At 64.5% G+C, this 19835-nt stretch overlaps 7 protein-coding genes across 7 annotated transcripts, besides 25 other annotated features; all 7 read left to right on the forward strand.

The window, feature by feature from the left end:
• Positions 1 to 2: 2 nt before the first annotated feature.
• Positions 3 to 37: a sequence feature (A-rich).
• A 506-nt stretch (positions 38 to 543) lies between these two features.
• Positions 544 to 583: a microsatellite.
• Positions 584 to 597: a microsatellite.
• An 81-nt stretch (positions 598 to 678) lies between these two features.
• Positions 679 to 3765, forward strand: Tco025E_03012 (uncharacterized protein; the record flags this gene model as incomplete). Its single annotated transcript, XM_029369934.1, has 1 exon — positions 679 to 3765. One exon carries the CDS (start codon positions 679 to 681, stop codon positions 3763 to 3765), a length of 3087 nt encoding a protein of 1028 aa, XP_029229914.1.
• A 284-nt stretch (positions 3766 to 4049) lies between these two features.
• On the forward strand, positions 4050 to 5693 carry Tco025E_03013 (uncharacterized protein; the record flags this gene model as incomplete). The annotated part of the gene is made up of 1 exon (XM_029369935.1): positions 4050 to 5693. The coding sequence occupies one exon, from the start codon at positions 4050 to 4052 to the stop codon at positions 5691 to 5693; it is 1644 nt and encodes a 547-aa protein (XP_029229915.1).
• Positions 5694 to 5943: 250 nt separating this feature from the next.
• Positions 5944 to 6026: a microsatellite.
• A 58-nt stretch (positions 6027 to 6084) lies between these two features.
• Positions 6085 to 6110: a sequence feature (G-rich).
• Positions 6111 to 6132: a microsatellite.
• A 129-nt stretch (positions 6133 to 6261) lies between these two features.
• Positions 6262 to 6302: a microsatellite.
• A 63-nt stretch (positions 6303 to 6365) lies between these two features.
• On the forward strand, positions 6366 to 7442 carry Tco025E_03014 (tyrosine phosphatase; the record flags this gene model as incomplete). The annotated part of the gene is made up of 1 exon (XM_029369936.1): positions 6366 to 7442. The coding sequence occupies one exon, from the start codon at positions 6366 to 6368 to the stop codon at positions 7440 to 7442; it is 1077 nt and encodes a 358-aa protein (XP_029229916.1).
• Positions 7443 to 7590: 148 nt separating this feature from the next.
• Positions 7591 to 7625: a microsatellite.
• A 209-nt stretch (positions 7626 to 7834) lies between these two features.
• Positions 7835 to 7879: a microsatellite.
• A 99-nt stretch (positions 7880 to 7978) lies between these two features.
• Positions 7979 to 8007: a microsatellite.
• A 102-nt stretch (positions 8008 to 8109) lies between these two features.
• Positions 8110 to 8189: a sequence feature (GA-rich).
• A 20-nt stretch (positions 8190 to 8209) lies between these two features.
• Positions 8210 to 8234: a microsatellite.
• An 86-nt stretch (positions 8235 to 8320) lies between these two features.
• Positions 8321 to 8371: a microsatellite.
• Positions 8372 to 8572: 201 nt separating this feature from the next.
• Positions 8573 to 8612: a microsatellite.
• An 8-nt stretch (positions 8613 to 8620) lies between these two features.
• Positions 8621 to 12700, forward strand: Tco025E_03015 (Tetratricopeptide repeat protein 21B; the record flags this gene model as incomplete). Its single annotated transcript, XM_029369937.1, has 1 exon — positions 8621 to 12700. The coding sequence occupies one exon, from the start codon at positions 8621 to 8623 to the stop codon at positions 12698 to 12700; it is 4080 nt and encodes a 1359-aa protein (XP_029229917.1).
• Positions 12701 to 12853: 153 nt separating this feature from the next.
• Positions 12854 to 12920: a microsatellite.
• An 821-nt stretch (positions 12921 to 13741) lies between these two features.
• Tco025E_03016 (protein XRP2) lies at positions 13742 to 15784 on the forward strand (the record flags this gene model as incomplete). Its single annotated transcript, XM_029369938.1, has 1 exon — positions 13742 to 15784. One exon carries the CDS (start codon positions 13742 to 13744, stop codon positions 15782 to 15784), a length of 2043 nt encoding a protein of 680 aa, XP_029229918.1.
• Positions 15785 to 15829: a microsatellite.
• A 21-nt stretch (positions 15830 to 15850) lies between these two features.
• Positions 15851 to 15875: a microsatellite.
• Positions 15876 to 15892: 17 nt separating this feature from the next.
• Positions 15893 to 15938: a microsatellite.
• Positions 15939 to 16000: 62 nt separating this feature from the next.
• Tco025E_03017 (uncharacterized protein) lies at positions 16001 to 16657 on the forward strand (the record flags this gene model as incomplete). Its single annotated transcript, XM_029369939.1, has 1 exon — positions 16001 to 16657. One exon carries the CDS (start codon positions 16001 to 16003, stop codon positions 16655 to 16657), a length of 657 nt encoding a protein of 218 aa, XP_029229919.1.
• Positions 16658 to 16690: 33 nt separating this feature from the next.
• Positions 16691 to 16712: a microsatellite.
• Positions 16713 to 16745: 33 nt separating this feature from the next.
• On the forward strand, positions 16746 to 19319 carry Tco025E_03018 (putative huntingtin interacting protein (HIP); the record flags this gene model as incomplete). The annotated part of the gene is made up of 1 exon (XM_029369940.1): positions 16746 to 19319. The coding sequence occupies one exon, from the start codon at positions 16746 to 16748 to the stop codon at positions 19317 to 19319; it is 2574 nt and encodes an 857-aa protein (XP_029229920.1).
• A 7-nt stretch (positions 19320 to 19326) lies between these two features.
• Positions 19327 to 19361: a microsatellite.
• A 73-nt stretch (positions 19362 to 19434) lies between these two features.
• Positions 19435 to 19472: a microsatellite.
• A 24-nt stretch (positions 19473 to 19496) lies between these two features.
• Positions 19497 to 19519: a microsatellite.
• Positions 19519 to 19545: a microsatellite.
• Positions 19546 to 19638: 93 nt separating this feature from the next.
• Positions 19639 to 19661: a microsatellite.
• A 36-nt stretch (positions 19662 to 19697) lies between these two features.
• Positions 19698 to 19784: a microsatellite.
• Positions 19785 to 19835: the final 51 nt, after the last annotated feature.

The following is a 19835-nucleotide window of genomic DNA, read 5'->3' on the forward strand; positions in this document are numbered from 1 at the left end:
AAAAAGAGAAAGAGAAAGAGAGAAAAGGAAAAAGAGAGGCATGCGAACGGAATATGGAGGGAGGGAAGGGGGGGGGAGCTAGTGGTTGATTCCTAGTGTTGTTTCTTTGTTTTTTTTGTTTTTCTTCGTTAATTACATGACTTTGTTTTTCCAATCATTCAACACCGGTAGGCAGCACGCGCCGCTCTATCCGCTGCCCTCCACGCGGAGTTTTTACCCGACAGCTTTTGGTCTCTAACGGCCGCCACCGCGAGAGTTCATAACGGGCCTGGCAGCCATTACACGTGGCCTTTGAATTCAGTTGTTTACTTGGGTGTGCGTGTCTCATAATCTTTCGCTCAGCTGTTTGGGCGCTGGCTGCGTACACTGGGGCAAGCCATGATTGCCCATACTCGTATTTGTTACAACATATATTCTGGGAATGCGAGGGAAGAGACCTGCAGCCGGCTGAAATTATTGATATTTACTTCTACCTATATATATATATATGCAGTTGGAGTGCGAGGGGAGAAGGGGCGTCGTTGGCCTTGGCTGCTGCAGAGCTCTTTTGCTTTTTCTCCCTTTCCTTTCCTTTTTTTTTCTTCGCCTCTTCTTCTTTGCACCGTGGCAGTTCATTCTTCTCCCCTTTTACTTTTCCCCCGTCTCCGGGGTGTGGGGGCCGGCGGCCTCTCGCGGAGAATGCAGTCCTCGGCGCTGGCGCACACCGTCGCCCTGCACCGCGTCTGGCTTCCCCCCTCCGGCGGCCGCGATGGCGAGGCGGGGGGCAAATCACCACCGCCGCCGCCTGGCGAGCTGGAGCCGATCGTCGTTCTCACGGCCGGCCGCAGCGAGGCGGGGGGGCGGGGCATCGTTGCGCAATCCGCCTCCTTGCGTGCGCTGCTGGGACGCTTCTGTGGGCCTCTGCTGCTGCGGCAGGCGAGTTTGGCGTCGCGGCGGCGGGAGACGGGCAGGCTTGACTTGCACTGGGCGGCGGGCGCCACCTCGCCCGTTGCGGAGGAGGGGCTTTTCGTGCAGGTGCCGTCGTGCCAATTCACTGCCGCATGCGTGCGCGCCGCCGCCAGTGGGGCGGCGATGGATGTGGTGCACTACAACAGCCTCGGGAGTCGCTGGGGCCAGGACGGCGACGAGGCTGCGGGCGCCGCCTGCGATGTGACCGACGACGCCGTGGATGAGGGCTACATCTACGGCTTTGCACAGTTTCTCGACGTGGGGCACGCGACGGAGGGACTGCTGCTTTCCGCCTTTTCCGCCGCCCCCTTGTTTGGCATGCTGCGCACGGTGGTGCTGGAGACGCTGCCGCACCTTTTCCGCGCCGCGAGGGACGTCCACGCCGACCGTCGCACGGTGTGGCCGGCGGAGGAGCAGCGGACCGTTTCCGCCGTCTACGCGGGCGTCATGGCGCCGCTGGCGGTGCTCGTAGAGCCGCGAAGCGCGGCCTGTAGCACTCCCGCGAACGGCCACTTTTGTCTGTCGTTCCCGCAGGCAAGGATTTCCGTCCTCCGCCCGGCCGACTTGCGATACCCGTTCGTCAACGTCCCGCTGCCTGTCCTATTTCTAAGCTTTTCCTACGACGCCCTGCGTGTGATTCACACGCTCCTGCTGCAGGAGCGGCGGGTGGTGTTTATCGGGGCAACGCCGCAGCACGCCTCTGCATGCGTGGTGGGCGCTCAGGCGATGCTGTCGCCGTTCCTCTGGACGCTGCCGATCGTCCCGTATTTGCCGCCCGAGGCGTGTGAGGTGCTTGAGGCGCTCGGCGGCGCCGGGTTCCTGCTGGGCTCGACGGCGGACATGGTGCCGCAGCTGATGCTGCGCGGCAGCCTCGCCGACGCCCAGCGGCGGCCCGGCGCGGGTGGGAGGGCCGCGGCTACGGCGGTGGAGGAGGACGAGGGACGCGTCTGGTTTGCGGACGGCCGCACCGGCGTGGTCGGCGTCTCCCCCCTCGACACCGACGTCGTCCCCTTCACCATGCTTGACCTGGTGCCGCCCAGCGAGAAGGTGCGGGAGGCGGTGAAGCGGGTCGTCGGCAAGGAGACGCGGCACTTGTTTCGCGTGGCCCTCGCGTCCATGGCGACGCAGGAGCGGGGAGGCGCCCCGCCGTGGTCCGCCGCGCTGTCCTCCCCATGCACGACGGCGGCGGCTGAGCTGGAGGAGGTGCATGGGGCGTTCCTCGAGTACAGCGTGGCGCGGCTGGTGGGCAACTACCGCAAGGGGCTAACGCCTGTGGGCGGCGGCGTTGCGGGCGCCGGGGTGGGCGCGGCACGCGGCTCCCGCCTGCAGGGCGGCGTCGCGTTTGTGCTCGACTACGCACGCTTCCTGCCGTGCAACCTCGCGAACAACGCGGCGCTCGCGCGGCGCATCGCCGGCACGCGGATGTTTCATCACTGGGAAGACGCGGTGCTGTCCCTTGAGACGGTTGGCGTCTTGCGCTCCCTCCTCGGGGAGTTTGTGCGCTGCCGGGCGCGGTCGCGCCAAGGCGGCACAGCCACCGCGTCATCGTCGTCGCTGCGCGGCAGAGAGACGCCCGCCACCCACCACTATGTCTCCAACCCGCGCATGATTGGGGTGCTGCGCCTCTTCTACGCCCGCTGCGTGCGGCGGTTCCCGGGCCTCTACGGCGACTTGCAGGGCGGCGGCCCCAGCCCCGCCACAGTGACGGGTGACAGTAGTAGTACTAGTGGCGGCTGCACCAACGCCGCCGCCGCCACCACCACCAGCAGCAGCACCACGGGCGGCGGCAAGACGTCGATGCGCGCGTTCTTCTCCAAGGCGACGAGGGCGGTGAAGAAGAGCCTTGCCCCGCCCTGCAGTCGACTTCCCGTGCAGGTGTTTGTGCAGGCGTACGGCAGCTTTGCCAACAAGACGAGCTACGCGAAGGACCCCAACAAGCTTGCCCTGCTGAACAAGGAGTTCAGGGACAACGCGAGCGCCGCCGCCAGCTTCGCCGCAACGCGCTCCCCAGCCGGCGTCGTCGTCGGCGCCAACCCCGCGGCGCTGCCGCCATCGCCGTGTTCGGCCGCCGCCGATGACGCCGAGGACGACCTTTACGGCACCGCTTCAGACGTGTTTGGCGCCTACATTGAGGACAGGGACGCGCTGCGCCGCCTCGCAACGAGTGAAGGGGCGACGGCCCCCGCCGTTCACTGTCGGCGACTGCCGCTCGACGTCATCCATCAATTTGCCCGCTACCACGCACTTCTGGACCCCAGAAAGGACTCCATGTGTACAACAGGCCGGCGTGCGGGCACGACGGCGGGAGCGTCGGCGGAGGAGCTGAAGCGGTTCCTGGAGTTTGCACCGCTCTTCGCGGCCGAGTTGAGCATCTGGCCCGTCCTTGAATCCAAGCGATTGGCGCTGCTCAGCATGCCAGCGCCCCCGCCCGCACCGCCGCCGCCGTCGGAGGCACGGCAACAACAGCAACAGCAACAGCAGCACATTCTTCCCACCGCAAGCGCTGCCGAGGCCAGCTGGGGGGATGTTCCGTTCCAGGCCCAGCCTCTCCCCTTTTCTATGGACCTTGTCGTGCGTCCAGTGGAGCTCCCGCCGCTCGTGGACGCCTTTGCGTTTCCTCACGGGCCATACGGCGGCGCGGCCGCAATGTGTAACGCGCCTGAGGCGCAGGGCCCCCAGGCATCTGCAGCCGCTGCCGCCGCCGCTGCCGCTGGCGGTAATATTATGGATGAGCTTTTTGCTTTTGCTGCGCCGCCCCCCCAGTCCTCCCCCGGCTCTACGAACGTCCCCACGCAGCTGGAGGACTTCTTTCGGTAAAAAATGACGCCGCTGATTATGTTCTTCCCGACGCCTCTCAGTCGTTGTGTTTTTTTTATCTTTCTTCAGTGTCCAAAGGCTCACGCCCGACATCGCTGTCCTCGATTGGACCCCTGTTCTTTGTTGCTTCCGTCATTCTCCGTCTCCGGGCAAAGTGCGTTGTAACCCGTCGCCCCTTCTCTCATCCCACTTCCACTCGTGGTGTCTGCTTGGGCCGTGTTATTCGCCGGCTTCAGGGACCGTCCTCCCTCTGGGGCGAAAAGAGGACGTTGAAGAACAGAAACATGTTACCCCCGCCACCGGCACCGCCACAACCGCCGGCTGCGAAGCAGGCACCGGCACCGACTGCGAATTGGGAAGCTTCATCGCCAATACCGGCATCTTTTAAGGTGCTGGGTGGAGCTGTTGTGCCTGCTGTTCTGTCTGGAGTGAATGGGAATGGTACACCTATGTGTGAGTCCTCTCTGCTGAAGCCGGGCAAGGTGAGAGCTGTCAGCGATGACGGATGCGCCTCCGGTGGGGTGCCGTCTCCGTTGCCCAAAGTTGTCCCAGGTGGACAGCGTCCTCTTCCTTCAAGAGAGAGTCTAGATGCACCTTTGCTGTATGATGCGGGCGGCGATGGGACTTCGAGGAAAGATTCTGGAGAAAGCCCAGAAAGTTCTGTCGTCACGCGTGAGAAATTGCTTCGGTTGCTGGGGCGCATTGCTTGTTCCGGCGAGGAGGCTTCGTACAGCGTTGCGAGCCCTGGTGTTACGATCAATGATAATAGGAACGTTATCCAGTCTTGTTACGGTGAGGAACACGTTTTTCTGGATGACCTCTTCGTACATGTGCTTTCGGCCCTCGAAAAGGTGGTGCAGCAATTTCTCTGCCGGGCCTTGACGCGGGAGTGGACGTGCAAGCTTAAGGGCGAGGTGTCACCCCCGTCACCCTCAGCAGCGGATGCAGCACGGCTTTGGACGACGGCGTGGCGTCAGGCGCAGCACCGCGACGAGGAGGCATGGATTGCGTGGAGATCTGCACTTTGCCGTTCCTGGCGCCGCACCCGGCGTGAGAGTGCCTCACGTGAGCGGGGCGAGGCGTTGAACGCCGCCCTCTTTCAGTTTGACCCCTGCGGCGGCGCAGCAACGCGGGGTGCCCCGGCCCCCTCGAGCCGCGCTGTCGAGACGCGCCAGACGGAGACGGCGGCAACCAAACAAAGGCTCTATGCCCTTTTGTACCGTGTCTTTTGGACCTGCCCCGCTCTTCTGCTCGACGAGGACGCCCAGCGTCTGGCGGCGGCTGCCGACTTTAGCTTGGACTCCGTGCGCCTGGGGATATGTGCGGCGGGCGAAGACGAGGCGGAGGCGGAGGCGGAGGAGATCACGGGGTTTATACGCAGCCTTTCTCGCCGCGGACAGGCTCAGGCGCGCGAGGCCGACCTCGCAACGCTGGAGGAGGTGGAGCGACTGTTTGCTACCGAGCGCCGGGCGCTGCTGCGTCGCCTCGGCGCGGGACAACCCCCGCCTTCACCGTGCGGTCCCTCCCCAGACGCCACTACTCCCACCACCCGCTACGCGGCGGCGACGCCGCCGCGGTACGTTGAGCCGACTCCCATTCAGCTTCGCCCCCCAAGCTTGACGCCCCTCGGCGGCAGCTCCCCCGCCGCACGCATTCCGGACGGGGCGGAGAGGCTGTGGGCGCGGCAAATTGCATCCCCGAGTTACGAGGCGGGCTTGCGCGCCTCTGACGAGCACCATGGCGCTCTTGACATGCGAGCAGCGAGGCGACCGAGTGGCTCTGAGGGTCGACGTGTGCAGTGGCCTGTAGAAGCAGGAGAGGGCGCCAGTGCCGCACGCTCGCCAACGCCGCGGTTTGTGGATCGGGCAGAGCCGGAGCGACGACTGCCCTCTGCGCTAAGGACCCCAAGGTCTGTATCCTGGTGGTGAGTGAGGGGCGTCCCGAGTCCTTTCTCTCTGTGTGTGCATGTGTGTGGTTCTTCTGCTCGTATCGTTCTTACTTTGAACTGCCGCATTAGTTTCCGCACCGTGACGCCATTGACTTATGCACGTTGTGTGACAACTTCCTGCGGCCGTGTCGGTGTTGTCCTCAGCCTCCCCTCCACCCCCCGTTTCTGCATTTGTTTTACCGCCTTTTTTTGCGTTTTTGCAGAATGACGACCTCGTTGTGCCCAATCTCTTATTTGTGTTGTTTTTTTTCTTGTTTTTTTTTCCGTTGTTGTTTGTTTGTTTGCTGCTTGCTTTCTTTCCGTGTTTTTATGTATTCTCTTGCGGTTCGCGGTGGGCAAAGTGTCGGGGGAAAGAGGCAGCATTGCCGCTTGCGGGAGCGGGAGCGGAAGCGGAAGCGGGGGGGGTGGGGGGGGGGGGGAGAGAGAACGTCTGTTGCGTGCGTCCGACGGCGGTGCAGTGATGTGGGGTGTGTGTGGGTTCGCATAGTTGTTGTTGTTTTGTATTTGTGCCTTCCCCCTTCCCTCTTCGTCGCCGCCCCACCACACGCGTGCGTATGTGTGTATGTGTGTGTGTGTGCGTGCGTGAGTGCCGGCGCCCCACAAGGCGGGGTGCTTAGGCGTGTAGCAAAACGTAGTGGGCGTGGCGCCGTCAATGACCGCCGCGTTGCCCGCGCCGTCGGCGCTGATGCCGCGGCAGCTGCCGCCCGCGATGCAGGAGCCCCTCGTGCCGTCGATCAACTTCGCGATGGTGTGCCCCGGCGTCTACCGCTCCGGCTACCCGACGCGGAAGAACTACCGCTTTCTGCGCGCGCTGCGGCTGCGCACCATCCTCTACCTCTGCCCCGAGGACTACGCGGAGAGCAATGTGAAGTTCTGCGAGGAAAACGGCATTCGCCTGCTGCGGTTCGCCACGGAGGGCAACAAGGAGCCCTTCATGGACATCTCCGAGCCGCTGATGCACCGCATCCTCAGCGCCCTCGTCGACACCCGGACGCACCCCATCCTCATCCACTGCAACAAGGGGAAGCACCGGACCGGGGCCGTGGTGGCCTGCCTGCGGCTGCTGCAGGGCTGGTCGCTCGTCTCCATCTTTCAGGAGTACCGGTGCTTCGCCGGCGACAAGGCCCGCATGGGGGACCAGCAGTACGTGGAGCTCTACCACCCCATCGTGCGCGTGACGCCGCCGTACGTGGCGGAGTGGCTCTGCGTCACGCGCGAAGTCACCGTCGTCCAGAGCGAGCAGGCGTTGCTGGAGGCGGAGGCGCGGCAGCTCGGGTGGAGCCTCGTCGCCCCGCCGCCCTCCTCGTCGCCGCCGCCGCCCTCCTCGCCGTCGCCGTCGCCGTCGCCGAAAAGGCAGAATAAGCAGCCGAAGCCAAAGCCGTCGCCGTCGCCGCCGCCGCCGCCGCCGCCGGAGGAAGAGCGGCAGCGGCAGCAGCAGCAACAACAACATCAACATCAACAACAACTCCCACCGTTGCCGCCTCCGCCCGGAAAGGCGGCGGCGCACAACTCCCTGAGGGAGGCTGCAGCGCAGCACGTCAACTGCGAGGCCGCGGCACCGCCGACAAAACCGCATGCGTCCCCTGCAGCAGCGGGTTCCGCCACACCCACCGCGGCACCGCGTCGCTCCGGAGGGCACGGCGAAGGCGGAGGTGAATCAGGGAAGACCAAGGACGGCGGCGCGACCCCGCGGAGGGAGAACGGAGATAGCAAGAAGGGCCAAAAATGACGCGCTAAACTTGAGTTGAGTAGACCAGGGCCAGTGAAGCGGAGAGGAGAGCCGTGGTTGCGGTGGCCAAGCATATATTTTTAGCTATGGGGGAGAAAAAGAGAGTGGGGGCGGGCGAACGTGTGAGCATGTGTGGAGATGTGCCGTGTTTTTTTGGTGTTGTTTCTTTTCTTTTTCTTTTTTGTAGAGGCAAGAGGCTGGGAGCAGCGAAGGAAAGACGTGCAGCGTTTGCGTTGAAAAACCGCGTCCGCAATGCAGTGTGCGTGCGACGTGCACGCGGCTCCCCTTCTCTTCTTCTTTTATCTTCCCCTTCTCCACTTTTGCCTCCCTGCGTCCCTGTTTCTCGCTGCGCCCGCCCCGAAAAACGCCACGGCGGCCACGTGGTGGTGGCGGTGGTTGTTGTTGTTGTTGTTGTTGTGTGTTTTTCTTCTTTTTGTATTCCCTCTGCCGCCTTCCAAAACTCTTGGTTTTTTTTTGTAGTCTTTTTGCCTTTTCTGTTTTTCTTTTCGTTGCCGCGTTTCACGGCTGCCGCGCGAGTGTTTGTACGCGTGTGTGTGTGTGTGTGGCTGAGAGGGGCGGAGGGCGGCCCGTCTTCCGGGTCCCCCCCCCCCTCTTGTCTCTTGCAGCAGCGGCGGCCGGGCCACTGGGCTTGCCACGCGGCAGCAGAAAGAAAAAAAGCAGATAAAAAAGAGGAGAGATGGAGAGAGAGCGAAGGAAAAAAGAAGAAGAAGAAAAAGATGGAATAAGTTGGGCGGGTGGGTCTGCGCCCGCCGCCGCCGCTGCCGCCGCCGCTAAGCTCTACGTTGTGCTGCTTGTCTCCTGCCTGCCCTATCGCTTTCTGCCGCCGGGGCCTGCAGAGGAGGGAGGGAGTGCAAGCCTTCTTTCCTTCCTTCCTTTTTCTTTATCTCTTTTGTTTGTTTCTCTTTTTCGCTTGCACGCACGCAGCGAGGGGCTGCGGGAAGCTGCGTGTGTGCATCAGCGACTGCGCGGAGGAGCGACGACTGCCCCCACCCACCCCCGTTCCCCTGACCGAGTGGGACGCCGCCGCAGGGCACTGGGAGAGAAGCCAAGCCACACATCCACAACAGCAGCAGCAGCAAGCGTAGATAAAAGAAGGGCAGGCGAAAATAAAAAAAAACAAGCAAAATAACAAAAACAACAACAACACAAGCTGTGAGATGCCATCGTTGCTTCGCACCAACTATGCACTCATGTCGTTCTACGTGCGGGAGCGGCTCTGGCGCCACGCGGAGCTTGTCTGCACGGATACTATTAAGAGCACCGACAGCTGGGTCTTTCGCGTCTGGCGCGCGCTCTGCTACGACCAGCAGGGACAGGCGAACGAGGCGCTGCGTGAGTACAAGGCCGCGGAGCAGCGGCGGGAGACCACGCTTCCTGCGTTGATGGGCATTGCGCTCATTTACCGCCGGAGCAAAGACGTGGAGGGGCTCGCCGCGGTCGAGCGTTCCCTCGGCGACGGCGCCCACGCGGAGGACGTGGACGGGTGGGTGCAGGCGGCCGCGCTGGCGTGGGCGGCCGGCGACACCGTCGCCGCCCGCGACATCCTCGTGCGCTTTCAGGACGGCCACGACGAGCACCGCGACGAGTACACGAACCTCGCGACGGTGCGGGCGTGGGTGGACCTCAGCACCGGCCGCGGCGCCTTCCTCGAGCGCTGCGGCACCCTCCTCACCAGGGTGATGGAGATGGAGGACCAGGACGGGCAGTCGATGGACCTGGACGCCGCCATGGGCCGCGTGGTGTACTTCGAGCGCAAGATGCAGTTCTTCCTCGCCCAGCAGCTGCTAAACAAACTCATCGTCAGCTACCCGAACTTCACCCCGGCGCTTGTCGTGAAGGCACGCCACCTCATGAAGGCGGAGGACTGGGACCAGTGCTGGGAGACGACGAAGCGCGTCCTCGCCAAGGAGAAGACAAACCTCGAGGCGCTCGCGCTGAACACCCTCTTTCTGCTGGTGAAGGACGCCCGCTACGAGGACGCCGCCGCGCAGCTGCCGCGGCTTCTGGGGGCCGTCCAGGAGAAGGAGCCAAGAAACGCGGCACTGTTCTTCGAGTACGCGCAGTGCTTCTCGCGCCTGGGTGGGGCCTACCTGCCGCTGCTGGGCGTCACCCTGCAGTTTGCCGAGCTGGCCCACCGCATGGTCGCGCAAAAGGGCGACTACCTCGCCGAGGTGGGCTACCAGCAGATGCTGCGCGGCGAGTACAAGGCGGCGATTGCCACCTTCAAGAAGGCCTCCGCCACGCCGGACAGCAGCATCACACCGCTGCTCGGCCTCATCCACTGCCTCATCCTCACCGGCAACCTGGACGAGGCTGCGCAGCAGATTGAGTTTCCCAACGAGATCCAGGCACCGAACCAGCGCAACGCGGAGCTGAGCCTCCTCAACGCCATCCTGCAGTGGCGGCGGAACAAGAACCATGCAAAGACGCTCCTTTTTCTGGATCAGGCGGCAGAGGCCGTGCGGCAAGATGTAGGCTCGTACCAAACGGGGATGCAGCTGTACGTCAAGCTGAACCCGCCATTGATGCTCAATATCGCGAAGGAGTACATGCAGCACTGCCGCACCGAGCCGCCGGACCCAACGGTGCGCAAGGCAGACCCCGTTGTAGAGAAGTGTAAGCGGCACCTGGAGTTACTGCTGCGGCACGTTCCGGGTTGCCTGGAGGCCCAGCTCCTCCTCTCCAAGATTTACTTTGTCGCCGGCGACCTGGAGAGGGCGCAGACAATGATCAAGACGTGCATCCGGCATGCCCACGTGCTGCCCGAGGCGTTTCTGCTTTCTGCACAGATTTGCCAGTATGTGGGCAACGCCACCCTGGCCTTGCAGGCGCTGGAGCAGGCACTGACGCTGGACTTTGAGATGAAGGATCAGCCGCAGTACAACCTGCTGCACGGCATCGTGCTTGGAATGATGCAAAAGCATCAGCAGGCGCTGGAGGCGCTGCAACTGGCCTTAAAACTCACCAAGGACAAGTCGCGAGTGACAAGCAAGGGTCGGCCGCTGCAGCCACTGAGTGTGCAGGACCACGTCAGCCTCTACCTGCAGCTCTCGCAGACGTACCTCAGGCTGCATGACACGGAAGAGGCGCGCGCCACCTTGGCGGAGGCCACGGCGCTGTTTAAAGACACAACTCAGGCAGGGCGGGTGACGATTGCGAGCGCGATGGTTGCCGCCCGCACCGACATGGAAAAGGCCGTGGAGATACTTGGGCAGGTGCCGCCGCGGAGTGAGTTCTTCACCGCCGCCAAAACCCGCATGGCGAACCTCTACCTCACCTACCGGCAGAACCGCCACAGGTACGCCAGCTGCTTTGAGGAGCTGGTGGAGGAGCTGCCGACGCCGTACAGCTACCTCCAGCTGGGCGAGGCGTACATCAACATTCAGGAGCCAGAGAAGGCCATCGTCGCCTACGAACGGGCAAAGGCGATGGACCCCGACAACAGCGAGCTGGACGTCCGCATCGGCCGCGCCCTCGTGTCCACGCATGACTACCAACACGCTGTCCGCTACTACCGTGACGCGGTGGCGACCGATGGGGCGACGTTCACCGTTATTGCCGATCTTGCGATGCTTTACTGGCACCTCGGCGCCCCCGAGCGCGCGGTTGGGGTGCTGAAGGAGGCGCCGGCATACAAGAGTGAGCCGGACGCCGGGGAGGAGGTCGAGCGTGCCATTGAGCGCGTCAACTGCACGCTGCTTATGTACAAAATTCAACGCAGCTGCCAGACGCCGGAGGTGGCGGCGGCGACGCTCCTGCAGGCCCGTGGGTTTCAGGAGCACGTTTTGCACCACGTACTGCGAAATGAGACGCGCGAGACAGTTTATCAGCAGAAGCTTGTCGCCGCCACGATCGCCCTGGAGCTGGGCGGTTACTACGCCTCGACCGGGGACGTGGAACATGAGAAGGAGTGCTACCAGATGGCGCGGATGTACGACGAGGCAAACGAGGCGGCGCTGCTGGCGATCGCGCGGCTTCTGCTCGACAGCGGCGACGCAGCCGCGTGTGAGGAGCGGTGCAATGCGGTGCTGCGGATTAACCCCACCTCCGAGGAGGCGGTGGTTATCCTCGCCGACGTCATGATTCGCCGTCACCGGTTCGAGGACGCGGCACAGCACTTTAGCCAGCTGCTGGAGAAGACCCCGGACAACTACGAGGCGCTGGTGCAGTACGTGAGGCTGCTGCGCCACGCCGGGCGCCTCGCCGACGCGGTGACGATGCTTGAGCGGGCCGAGGACCTCGTGCCGGCGGGGCAGCGGCCCCCGTCGGGTCTGAGCTTCGCGCGGGGGTTGTACCACCGCTACTGCCACGAGAACCTGGAGGCCCTCCGCGCCTTCAACGCCGCGCGGGTGCCCGTCGACGACACCCAGTGGAGCACGCCAGCGCTGACGAACATGATTGAGATGTACCTCTTCTCCTCGACCGAGGCGTTTTGGGCCGACACCGTCCTGCGCGACGAGGACAAGAACGAGAATGTTAGGATCGCCGAGCGGCTGCTGCTGCAGATGCCGCATGGGGAGTCGCGGGACATTCTGCAAGGGTATTGCTGGCTGGCTAGCAAGAAGCGGCCGTTGGTGGAGCGGGCCATGAAGGAGTTCACGCAGCTCTGCACCCTCACCGAGAGGGTGGCGCGGCAGGAGGAGCCGGCGTCCGGTGAAGCGAGTCCCGAGGGCGAGGCGAAGGACGAGGAGGAGGACGAGGATGAGCAGCTGCTGAGCGGCGTCAAACGGCCGCCACCGCCGCCTGGCCGGCTGAACGTCCCCGCCCGCGTGGGTTTGGCCATCGCCTGCTTCATCGCCGGCCTCGAGAAGAAGGCGGCTGCTGAGCTCAAGCGGATTGTCTACACGCCGTTTGACCCCCTCACCATCGACGCCGTGCACCGCGCCCGCCTGCTCGCCGCACACATGAGCATTCTAAAAAATGACCTCAGAATGGCCCAGGCGATGCTGGAAAAGAACATCGAGGTCAACAAGAGCTGCTCGCAGACCTGGTTGATGATGGGCTCCGTGCACGAGCTCGGGAATCAGCACACGGAGGCCGCCAACTGCTACGAGAATGCCTGGGAACTGACCAAGGAGCGCGACCCGTCGGTGGGGTACAAACTGGCGTTTCATCGAATGAAGTCGGGAAAGCTGCTCGCGGCGATTGACGTCTGCCGCAAGGTGCTGGAGGTGCATCCTAGTTACCCAAAGATAGATGAGGTGCTGGAGGCGTGCCGCGGCCTTCTGCGACCTTGAGTGAGGGAGGAGCAGAAGGGGCCTGTAGTAGAGCTGTGTGTGTGCGTGTGGGAACCAGCGTGACGCGGAAACGTGGAGCGGAGTCTGGGAGTGGTGTGAGGACTAGAGAAAGAACTGGCCCACGGGCGTGCGCAGAGAAGTTGCGTGTCCCCGTCTCTCTCTCTCTCTCTTGCTCTCTGCGCGTGTGTCTCTCTGTCTGTCTGTTTCTCTCTCTCTTTCTGCCCTTGCATTATCGTCCCGCTGCCTGCCTTCCTTCCTCTAGACCGCTTCTGCGTAAACGAGAGACGTCTTGCGGGTGGTCGAGTTTTGCATTTCCGTGCCATCAGGACCGGCGTTGCGTAAGACGCCAGACGGCCGATGAATTGATCCTCTGCCCGCTCTGCACGGAACCCTTGCGACGGGCCAGCGGAGCTGGCGCCGCGGCGCCGAGTCCCTTTGCTGCCTGCCACCGTTTGAATGCAACGCGGCGCTGCTGCAGTTCCTTTGGGAGGGTGAGGGGGAAGAGGGCACGAGGAAGATGTGCCCCACCAACGGCTGCGCCCGCAGCACGGAGGAGCCGTGACAGTTTCAGTTTCAGTGTTTCTTCTTTTTTTATTATTTCTCGTCTTCCTTCGCTCCTGTTGTGTGGCGTCGCTTGTGGCGCGAGGTTTCCTGCGTTGCCGGCGGTCTGTTGCTTCCGCCCTCGGCTCCTCCCGTTTCGTCAGTGTAATGTGCACGGTTGCGGCCGGCGTGGGCCTGCCGCGGGCTCCTGCCCTGGGCGCCGCGGGAACACAGGCCATCACCCAATCTTTCTTTGCCTTCTTTGCCTCGGCCGTTTGCGGAAGCTAAAGGCGCGCACGGAGTACTCCACACTGTTCGTGGCTCTCACTGCCGTCAAGGGAAGAAGGGGGACGTGCGGCGTTGAGGCACTCCATCGCCGCGCCACGCGCACCCGGTCACTGAGAGCACCGCCTCGTTTCTTTAAGTGTTTTTTTTCCCGCGACGTCAGTCGAGGAGGCGGCGGGGCGCAGGTAGAAGAGGCGGGAAGAGGAGGAAATAAATATGGGCTCGTGCACCAGCTGCCCCGACGCGGCACAGGAAGTCGCCGCGAAGGCGCCGCCCGGCTGGCGCGGGCGACTGCGAAGGGCGAGTCAAAGAAAGCAGCGCGCCGCGGGCGGGGGCCACGAGCACGCGGAGGGCGCCAGCGAGGCCGTGGGTCCGCCGTGCGCCTTTTTTTCATGGGAAACGGAGCCGCTGCTCTTTGACCCGGCCTCCGCCCCTCTGTTTCGCGGCAAATACGGCGAGGAGGCGCTGAAGGAGGCCGGGCGGTTGCGGGCGGCGGCGCCGACGTCCGAGGCGGCCAATTTGCCCCCGCACTCGCTGTTTCTGCGCCTGCCTGGCGAGATCCGCGGCCAGCGCATCACGGCCTACGAGAACTCCCACTGCGCCATTCTGCTCCTGGACCACTGCGACAGTGTGTCCCTGCATGAGTGCGAGCACTGCTTTATCTTTATTGGGCCCACAAGCGGCTCCGTCTTCATGGACCGCTGCCACCACTGCGTCGTCGTGGGCTGCTGTGCCCAGCTGCGCCTGCGTGGGTGTCGGCAGCTGCAGCTCTCCCTCGCCGTCGCCACGATGCCGGTGCTAGAGGAGAGCACCGGAATTGGGGTCTGCTCGCTCTCGGGATGGTTTGTGTATCCGCTGATGCCGCTGCACATGCAGCGCGCCGGACTCTCCGCCTTCAACAACTTCTATGCGACGGTCCAGGACTTCACGCCGCGGCCGGTCGCGCCGCGCGTGGGACGCGGCTGCAGCGCCTCGGGCAGCAGCAACAACCTTTACTACATCCACCAGGCGGAGTTCGAGAGGAGCTGCTGGCTGCGGTGGCAGCGGCTGGGCGGCGGCCCAGTGGCGCACGACGACGTGGAGCTGACGCTCGCAGGAGAACACGAAGCCCGCGGGGCCGCGCAGCAGGAGGCTGGGGGACAAGCACTGGCCCCACCCTCCCTTCTTTCCTGTCCACTCGTTCTGCTGCAAAGCAACGAGCAGCTGCCGCGGGCGGCGAGGCAGTCGGGCAACCCCCTGCTGCAGCTGCCGGTGGACAGCGAGGGCCTGCTGGAGATGTTTCACCACACCGTCGTCGTCCCGTGCACCTTCGGCAGCAACAGGGCACTGCCGCGCGTCGTCAGCGTCGGAAAGTGGGAGCCGCGCCTGTTTGTCGTGAGGACTGCGGGAGGCGGCGGCACAATTGCGATGCGCATCGTGCGCGCGGTCGAGTTGGGCCGTCGTCGGGGCTTCCTCGCCCGCATGCGGAGTGGCCTCACGCAGGCGATGGAGAGCGACGACGACGGCGGCGGCGGCGTCGTCGACGGCGACGTGCTGCTGCTGAACACCGTGGAACTGTACTGCACGGAGGCGCTGGTGCGGCGGCAGTTGGCGCCCGTACTGCGAGAGTTGGCGGCAGGCAATAAAAACGACGCGACTGTGCAAAGAGCGGTCGCGGCGGCGGCGCAGCGGATGAGCAAACACGCATGCATCTTTTTACTCGCGCTCTTGCGGCCTGCCGCGAAAACAGACACAGCGGTTGAGGGGGCACAAGCCATTTTCGCCTCGTTGGGGGCACCACCTCCACCTCCACCGCCGCCGCCGTCCGCCGTCGCCGCCGCCCTCCGCCTGCGCCACCGGCAACGACAGCAGCAGCCGCGAGGGCAGTCCATCCCCGCGCCAGCCGCGTGCCTTGGAAGGCGTGGGGGACGTCGCGCGATGGGAGAAGTCTGTGCTGCTACATCTGCCGGTCCCTATGGAGCAGCTAAGTGCCCTGCAGTCTGCCATTTTTCTGCGTGCAGCGACGACAGGGACAGGCGTTGGCCATGCCTTTTGACTGAACCACACACGCATCCGTGCCATGATGCGTGTGTGTGTTGTGGCATGGTCACTTCTGGACCAGTTGGGCGTTGTTGTTGCTTTTTTCCCTTTTTTTTTCCTTTTTTTGGTTACTGGGCGTTTTTTCCTTGTTTCCTTGCCGGACATCGGTCCGTTAGAGGTGACTGTATGTACGTGTTTGGCATTTGTTTCCTGCTGCCGCTGCGACGCTGTTTCTGCTGAACTCCTCTCCCCCTGCCTCCGCCACTGCTGCCGCCACTGCCGCTGGAGGCGCCTCAGTCCCCGTATTGCTGCTGCTGCTGCTGCTGCTGCTTTTTTTTCTTTGCTTATTCTCTACTGATCTGCTGCTCTCTCTCTCCCCCTTCTATCGCTCTCTATGGCGCTCCGCAGGAGGGAGGGGGGAAAAAAGGAGTGTGTGAGAGTGTGAGTGTGGCCGCCATGGGCGCATTCGAGGCGTTCCTGCTGGCAGCAGCCAAGCGGGCACCGTTTGCGGTTGGCGAGGCCGCTCTCACCGCGGCGGCGCGGCGGCAGCCGCAGAAGCGCCTCCGGGAAGACGACGCGGCGACGGACGGGGGCGGCGGCGCCACGAAGCAGCCGGCGGCTCCCGAGGAGGATGTGGCGCGGCTGCAGCGGCTGCTCGTGGACGGCCCGCTGCAGCCGCTCGGCCTGGAGCACGCGGTGTACCACGTCCTCCTCCCTGCCTTCGCCGCCGCGATGGGGGCGGCGCGGGAGGTGTGGCGCGCCACGGCGGCACTGCAGGCGGCTGCGGAAGCGGCGGCCCCATCGCGGCAGGAGCCGGGCGGGGGCGCGCCGCCCAGCATGGAGGCGTTGCAACGGGCCGTGGCCGCGGCTCAGACGAAGTTGGCGGCGCAGCGGCAGTTGCTGGACGCCGCGGAGGCCAAACTGCGGGTGACGGTGGGTGCCGTGACGTCTGCCTGCGCCGCGGCGCAAACGCCAGAGGGAGGCGCGGCCACTGGCCTAGGAGATATTCAAGTCGACTGTTTTTTTTTGTTTTTTTATCGTTTCCCCAACCGACCCTTTCGTCGCCCTTTGTTTTCGCGTGTGGTGCTGGGGCTGCCTCTGCCTTCTTCGTGAGCCCTCGCTAATCTGCTGCCCACGCAAGGGAAAACACACACACCACACCACACACGGCGAGAGCAGCCGAGGGGTGGCAGCAGCAAACATGCAGGTCTTCAGCGAGCGCATGGCGTCACGCGGGGGAATCCCGCTGCCGCTGGCGTACTACATGCAGCCGGCGGTGGCGACGGCGGCGGCCCAACCGGTGGACGTGTTCGCGGCCCGGCTTGAGGGGCGGACATTTCACGAGGCACTGCGCAGCGATGGCGGGTTCGCAGTCGTCACCGCATTTCTGCTGGGCGGCGTTGACGTGAATGTGCGGGATACGCACGGGGCGACGCCGCTGCACACCGCGGTCGCGCGGGTTTCCCCCACAGACGGCGACGGCGACGGCGACGTCGCCCCGGTGCTCGCCGCCGAGGGCCCCAACAATTTGATCATCGCCTTCCTCCTCGACAACGGCGCCGACGTGAACGCCCACAACACCGCCGGGGAGACACCGCTCATGATCGCCGCGGCGACGCAAAACATCGCCGTGGTGCGCATCCTCCTGGCGCACGGCGCCGACCCCTCGCTCCGCGACGACTTGGGGAACACCGTGCTGCACCACGCCGCCCGCCACCCGCACGTGCTGCAGACGCTGCAGGCGTGGGTCGACGACCTCCCCGCCCGGGCGGTGCGGGAGAACCTCCTCCACGTGGTGTGCCGGCAGGGCGGCGCCGGCGCGGAGCTCGCGGCGCTTTTCCTCATTGAGCAGCTGGGCGTCGACGTGAACGCGCGCGAGGAGGAAACCGCCACCACCGAGGACGACGCCCGTCATTCCTCCACGGAGGCGAACGGCGCCGACGCCGCGCCACTCTCCAGCGTCGCGGTACGGGAGGGGCGCACCCCGCTGCACTACGCGGTGCTCGCGGGCGATCCGGTGCTGGTGCGTGCGCTGCTGCAGAAGGGCGCCGATTTGGAGAAGCCAGACGCCACGGGACGGACGCCGCTGCAGCTGGCGAAGGAAGCCGCGGCGGCACGCCCATCCTCGTCCTCGTTCATTAGGCGCCCCTGCAGCATCCTCGCGCTGCATCGCGGCGGCGGCGGAAGGGCGGCGAGGCCGGTAGACGCACGAAAGGTCTGCGCTATCCTGGAGGACTACCGTGGCGAGGCGTCGGCGCAGAGGCGAGAGGCAAAACTGCAGCGCGAGGCGGCGGCCGAGACATCGTTGCGGAGGCTCAATTCGCTGGGCGACGTACTGTTGTTTGGGGTGGCGGCGACGCTGCCGCACTTTGTGCTTGCGCTCTGCGCGCTGCTGCCGCTGCCGCTGTGGCTCCTGGCTGCCGCGGCTGTTCTCACCCTCACGTCGTGCGCCGGCTTCAGCATGAAGGACGACGGCCGTTTGAATGCGAGGCCGCTGCGGCCTGTGGGATTCTTCGTCGGCTACACCGTGGCGCTGCTGGCCTGCAGTGCCCTGCTGGAGGAAGCCGTGGTGCCGCTGCACTCCATCGGTCGGCAGTGCGTGCTCCTGTGCGGCGTTGGCGCCGCCGCCTGCGCCCTCGCGGCGGTGTGGAGGAGCCCCGGGCTCGTGGAGTCCACCGCCGCGCAGCGGGTTGGAATCTACAAGACAATTCTGCACTCCAAAGGGGCCCCCGCGGAGGACGTGCGGCAGAGCATCGATCTTGTCTGCATGGTGAAGAAGCCGCTGCGGGCGCAGCGCTGCCGCCACCTTGGGCGCGTCGTGCTCCGCTACGACCACTACTCCCTCTGGCTGGCGAGCTGCATTGGCGGGGGCAACCACCGCTCGTACGTCGGCTTCCTCGTCCTCTACACCGCCCTGCTTGGGGCAGGCTGCCGCGGCACCTACCTGCTCCTGTCGGGCCGCATTGACACGGAGGTGGTCTTTGCCAACGCCCCCGCCAGGCGCCTTGTCGAGGTCTACGGCTTGATTCTTCTGCCCGTCGTCTTCCTCCTCGCGCTGGGGGCGCTGCTGCAGCAGCTGTGGTACATCAGCCGCGGCGTCACCGCGTACGACGTGGCCCACCCCGCGCGCTGCCCCTGGTGCTTCCAGCTGGGCTCGCACACGTACTCTCTCTTCGACGTCGGGCTCGCGGGAAACCTCTGCCGCTTCTTCCTGGGACGCGAAAACCTCCTGGCCGTCTCCTACCGGATGCCGGTGATGAGTGCACGGCTGCAGCAGATGGCAAAGAAGTTTCAGGCGCGGCAGCTGATGACGTGCGGGGGACCGCAGTGCCACCCGCGCCCGGATGAGGGCCACAGCCACACACACGTCGGAGGCTCGTGTCAGCCGCAGTCGCATCAATGGGACAGGCAGCAGCGGTCAAACGCGACAGTAAGCACTGTGTTGGACAACGCGGACGGGGCCCTTGGCCCACTTGCGACAGGCTCCGTTGTTGGTGCCACGTCTTCCGCGCCGGCACGCGCACTCACTGCTCTTCCTGCTGCTGCTGCTGCTGCGCCTCCTCCTCGCGCCGCTGCCGCCACGCCACTGGCCCCCGATGCCGCCGTGGGTCGCCTCTTTCAGCTGATGGTGCAGCAGGACGGCGCGGATGTGACGGCGACGGCTGCCGCGGCCGAACTGCAGGCCGGCGTGTCGCCCGAGGAGTGGCCACGCGTCGTGGAGAAGGCCCGGTCCATGTTTGGCTTCTTCAAGGGCACCATGGAGGCGAATAGGTGACCCCCCCCACACACACACACACACGCACGCGCACGCACAGACCGCGGCCGGGGAGGGCGTTGGGTCGCGGCGAGCAGCCCGCGTAGAAGACGTTCATTGGCGTCGGCCGGTGGGGGTTTATTTATTTGTTTGTTTGTTTGTTTTCGTTGGTTTTCCTCCTCCGCCTCTTTTCTCTCGATATATATATATATTATATACATCTCTCTCTCCCCCTCTCTCCCTCTCTGTGTGCGTGCGTGTGCGCCGTGGAATGTCTCCTCCGTCCCATTTTTCTCTGCCTTTTCGTGCGTCGGCTCCCGCCGCCAACGTCGCGGCCCCCTTTTTTTTTTTTTTCTTTTCTTTCGCCCGCTCTCCCTGGCGCCGCCGCAGCCCCGGTGAAGCGGCAGAAGCAGCGAAAGGGACAAAACAGCAGCAGCAGCAGCAGACAAGAAAAAAAAAAGGGGAGAGGCAGCAGCAGCAGCAGCAAGACAAACAAAATTCCTGCCAGCAGCGAGAGGGGANCGAGTGGGGANCGCG

Source organism: Trypanosoma conorhini (genome assembly GCF_003719485.1).
Source record: "Trypanosoma conorhini strain 025E chromosome Unknown Tco_14.4_contig_00129, whole genome shotgun sequence".
Taxonomy (NCBI): Eukaryota; Euglenozoa; class Kinetoplastea; order Trypanosomatida; family Trypanosomatidae; genus Trypanosoma; species Trypanosoma conorhini.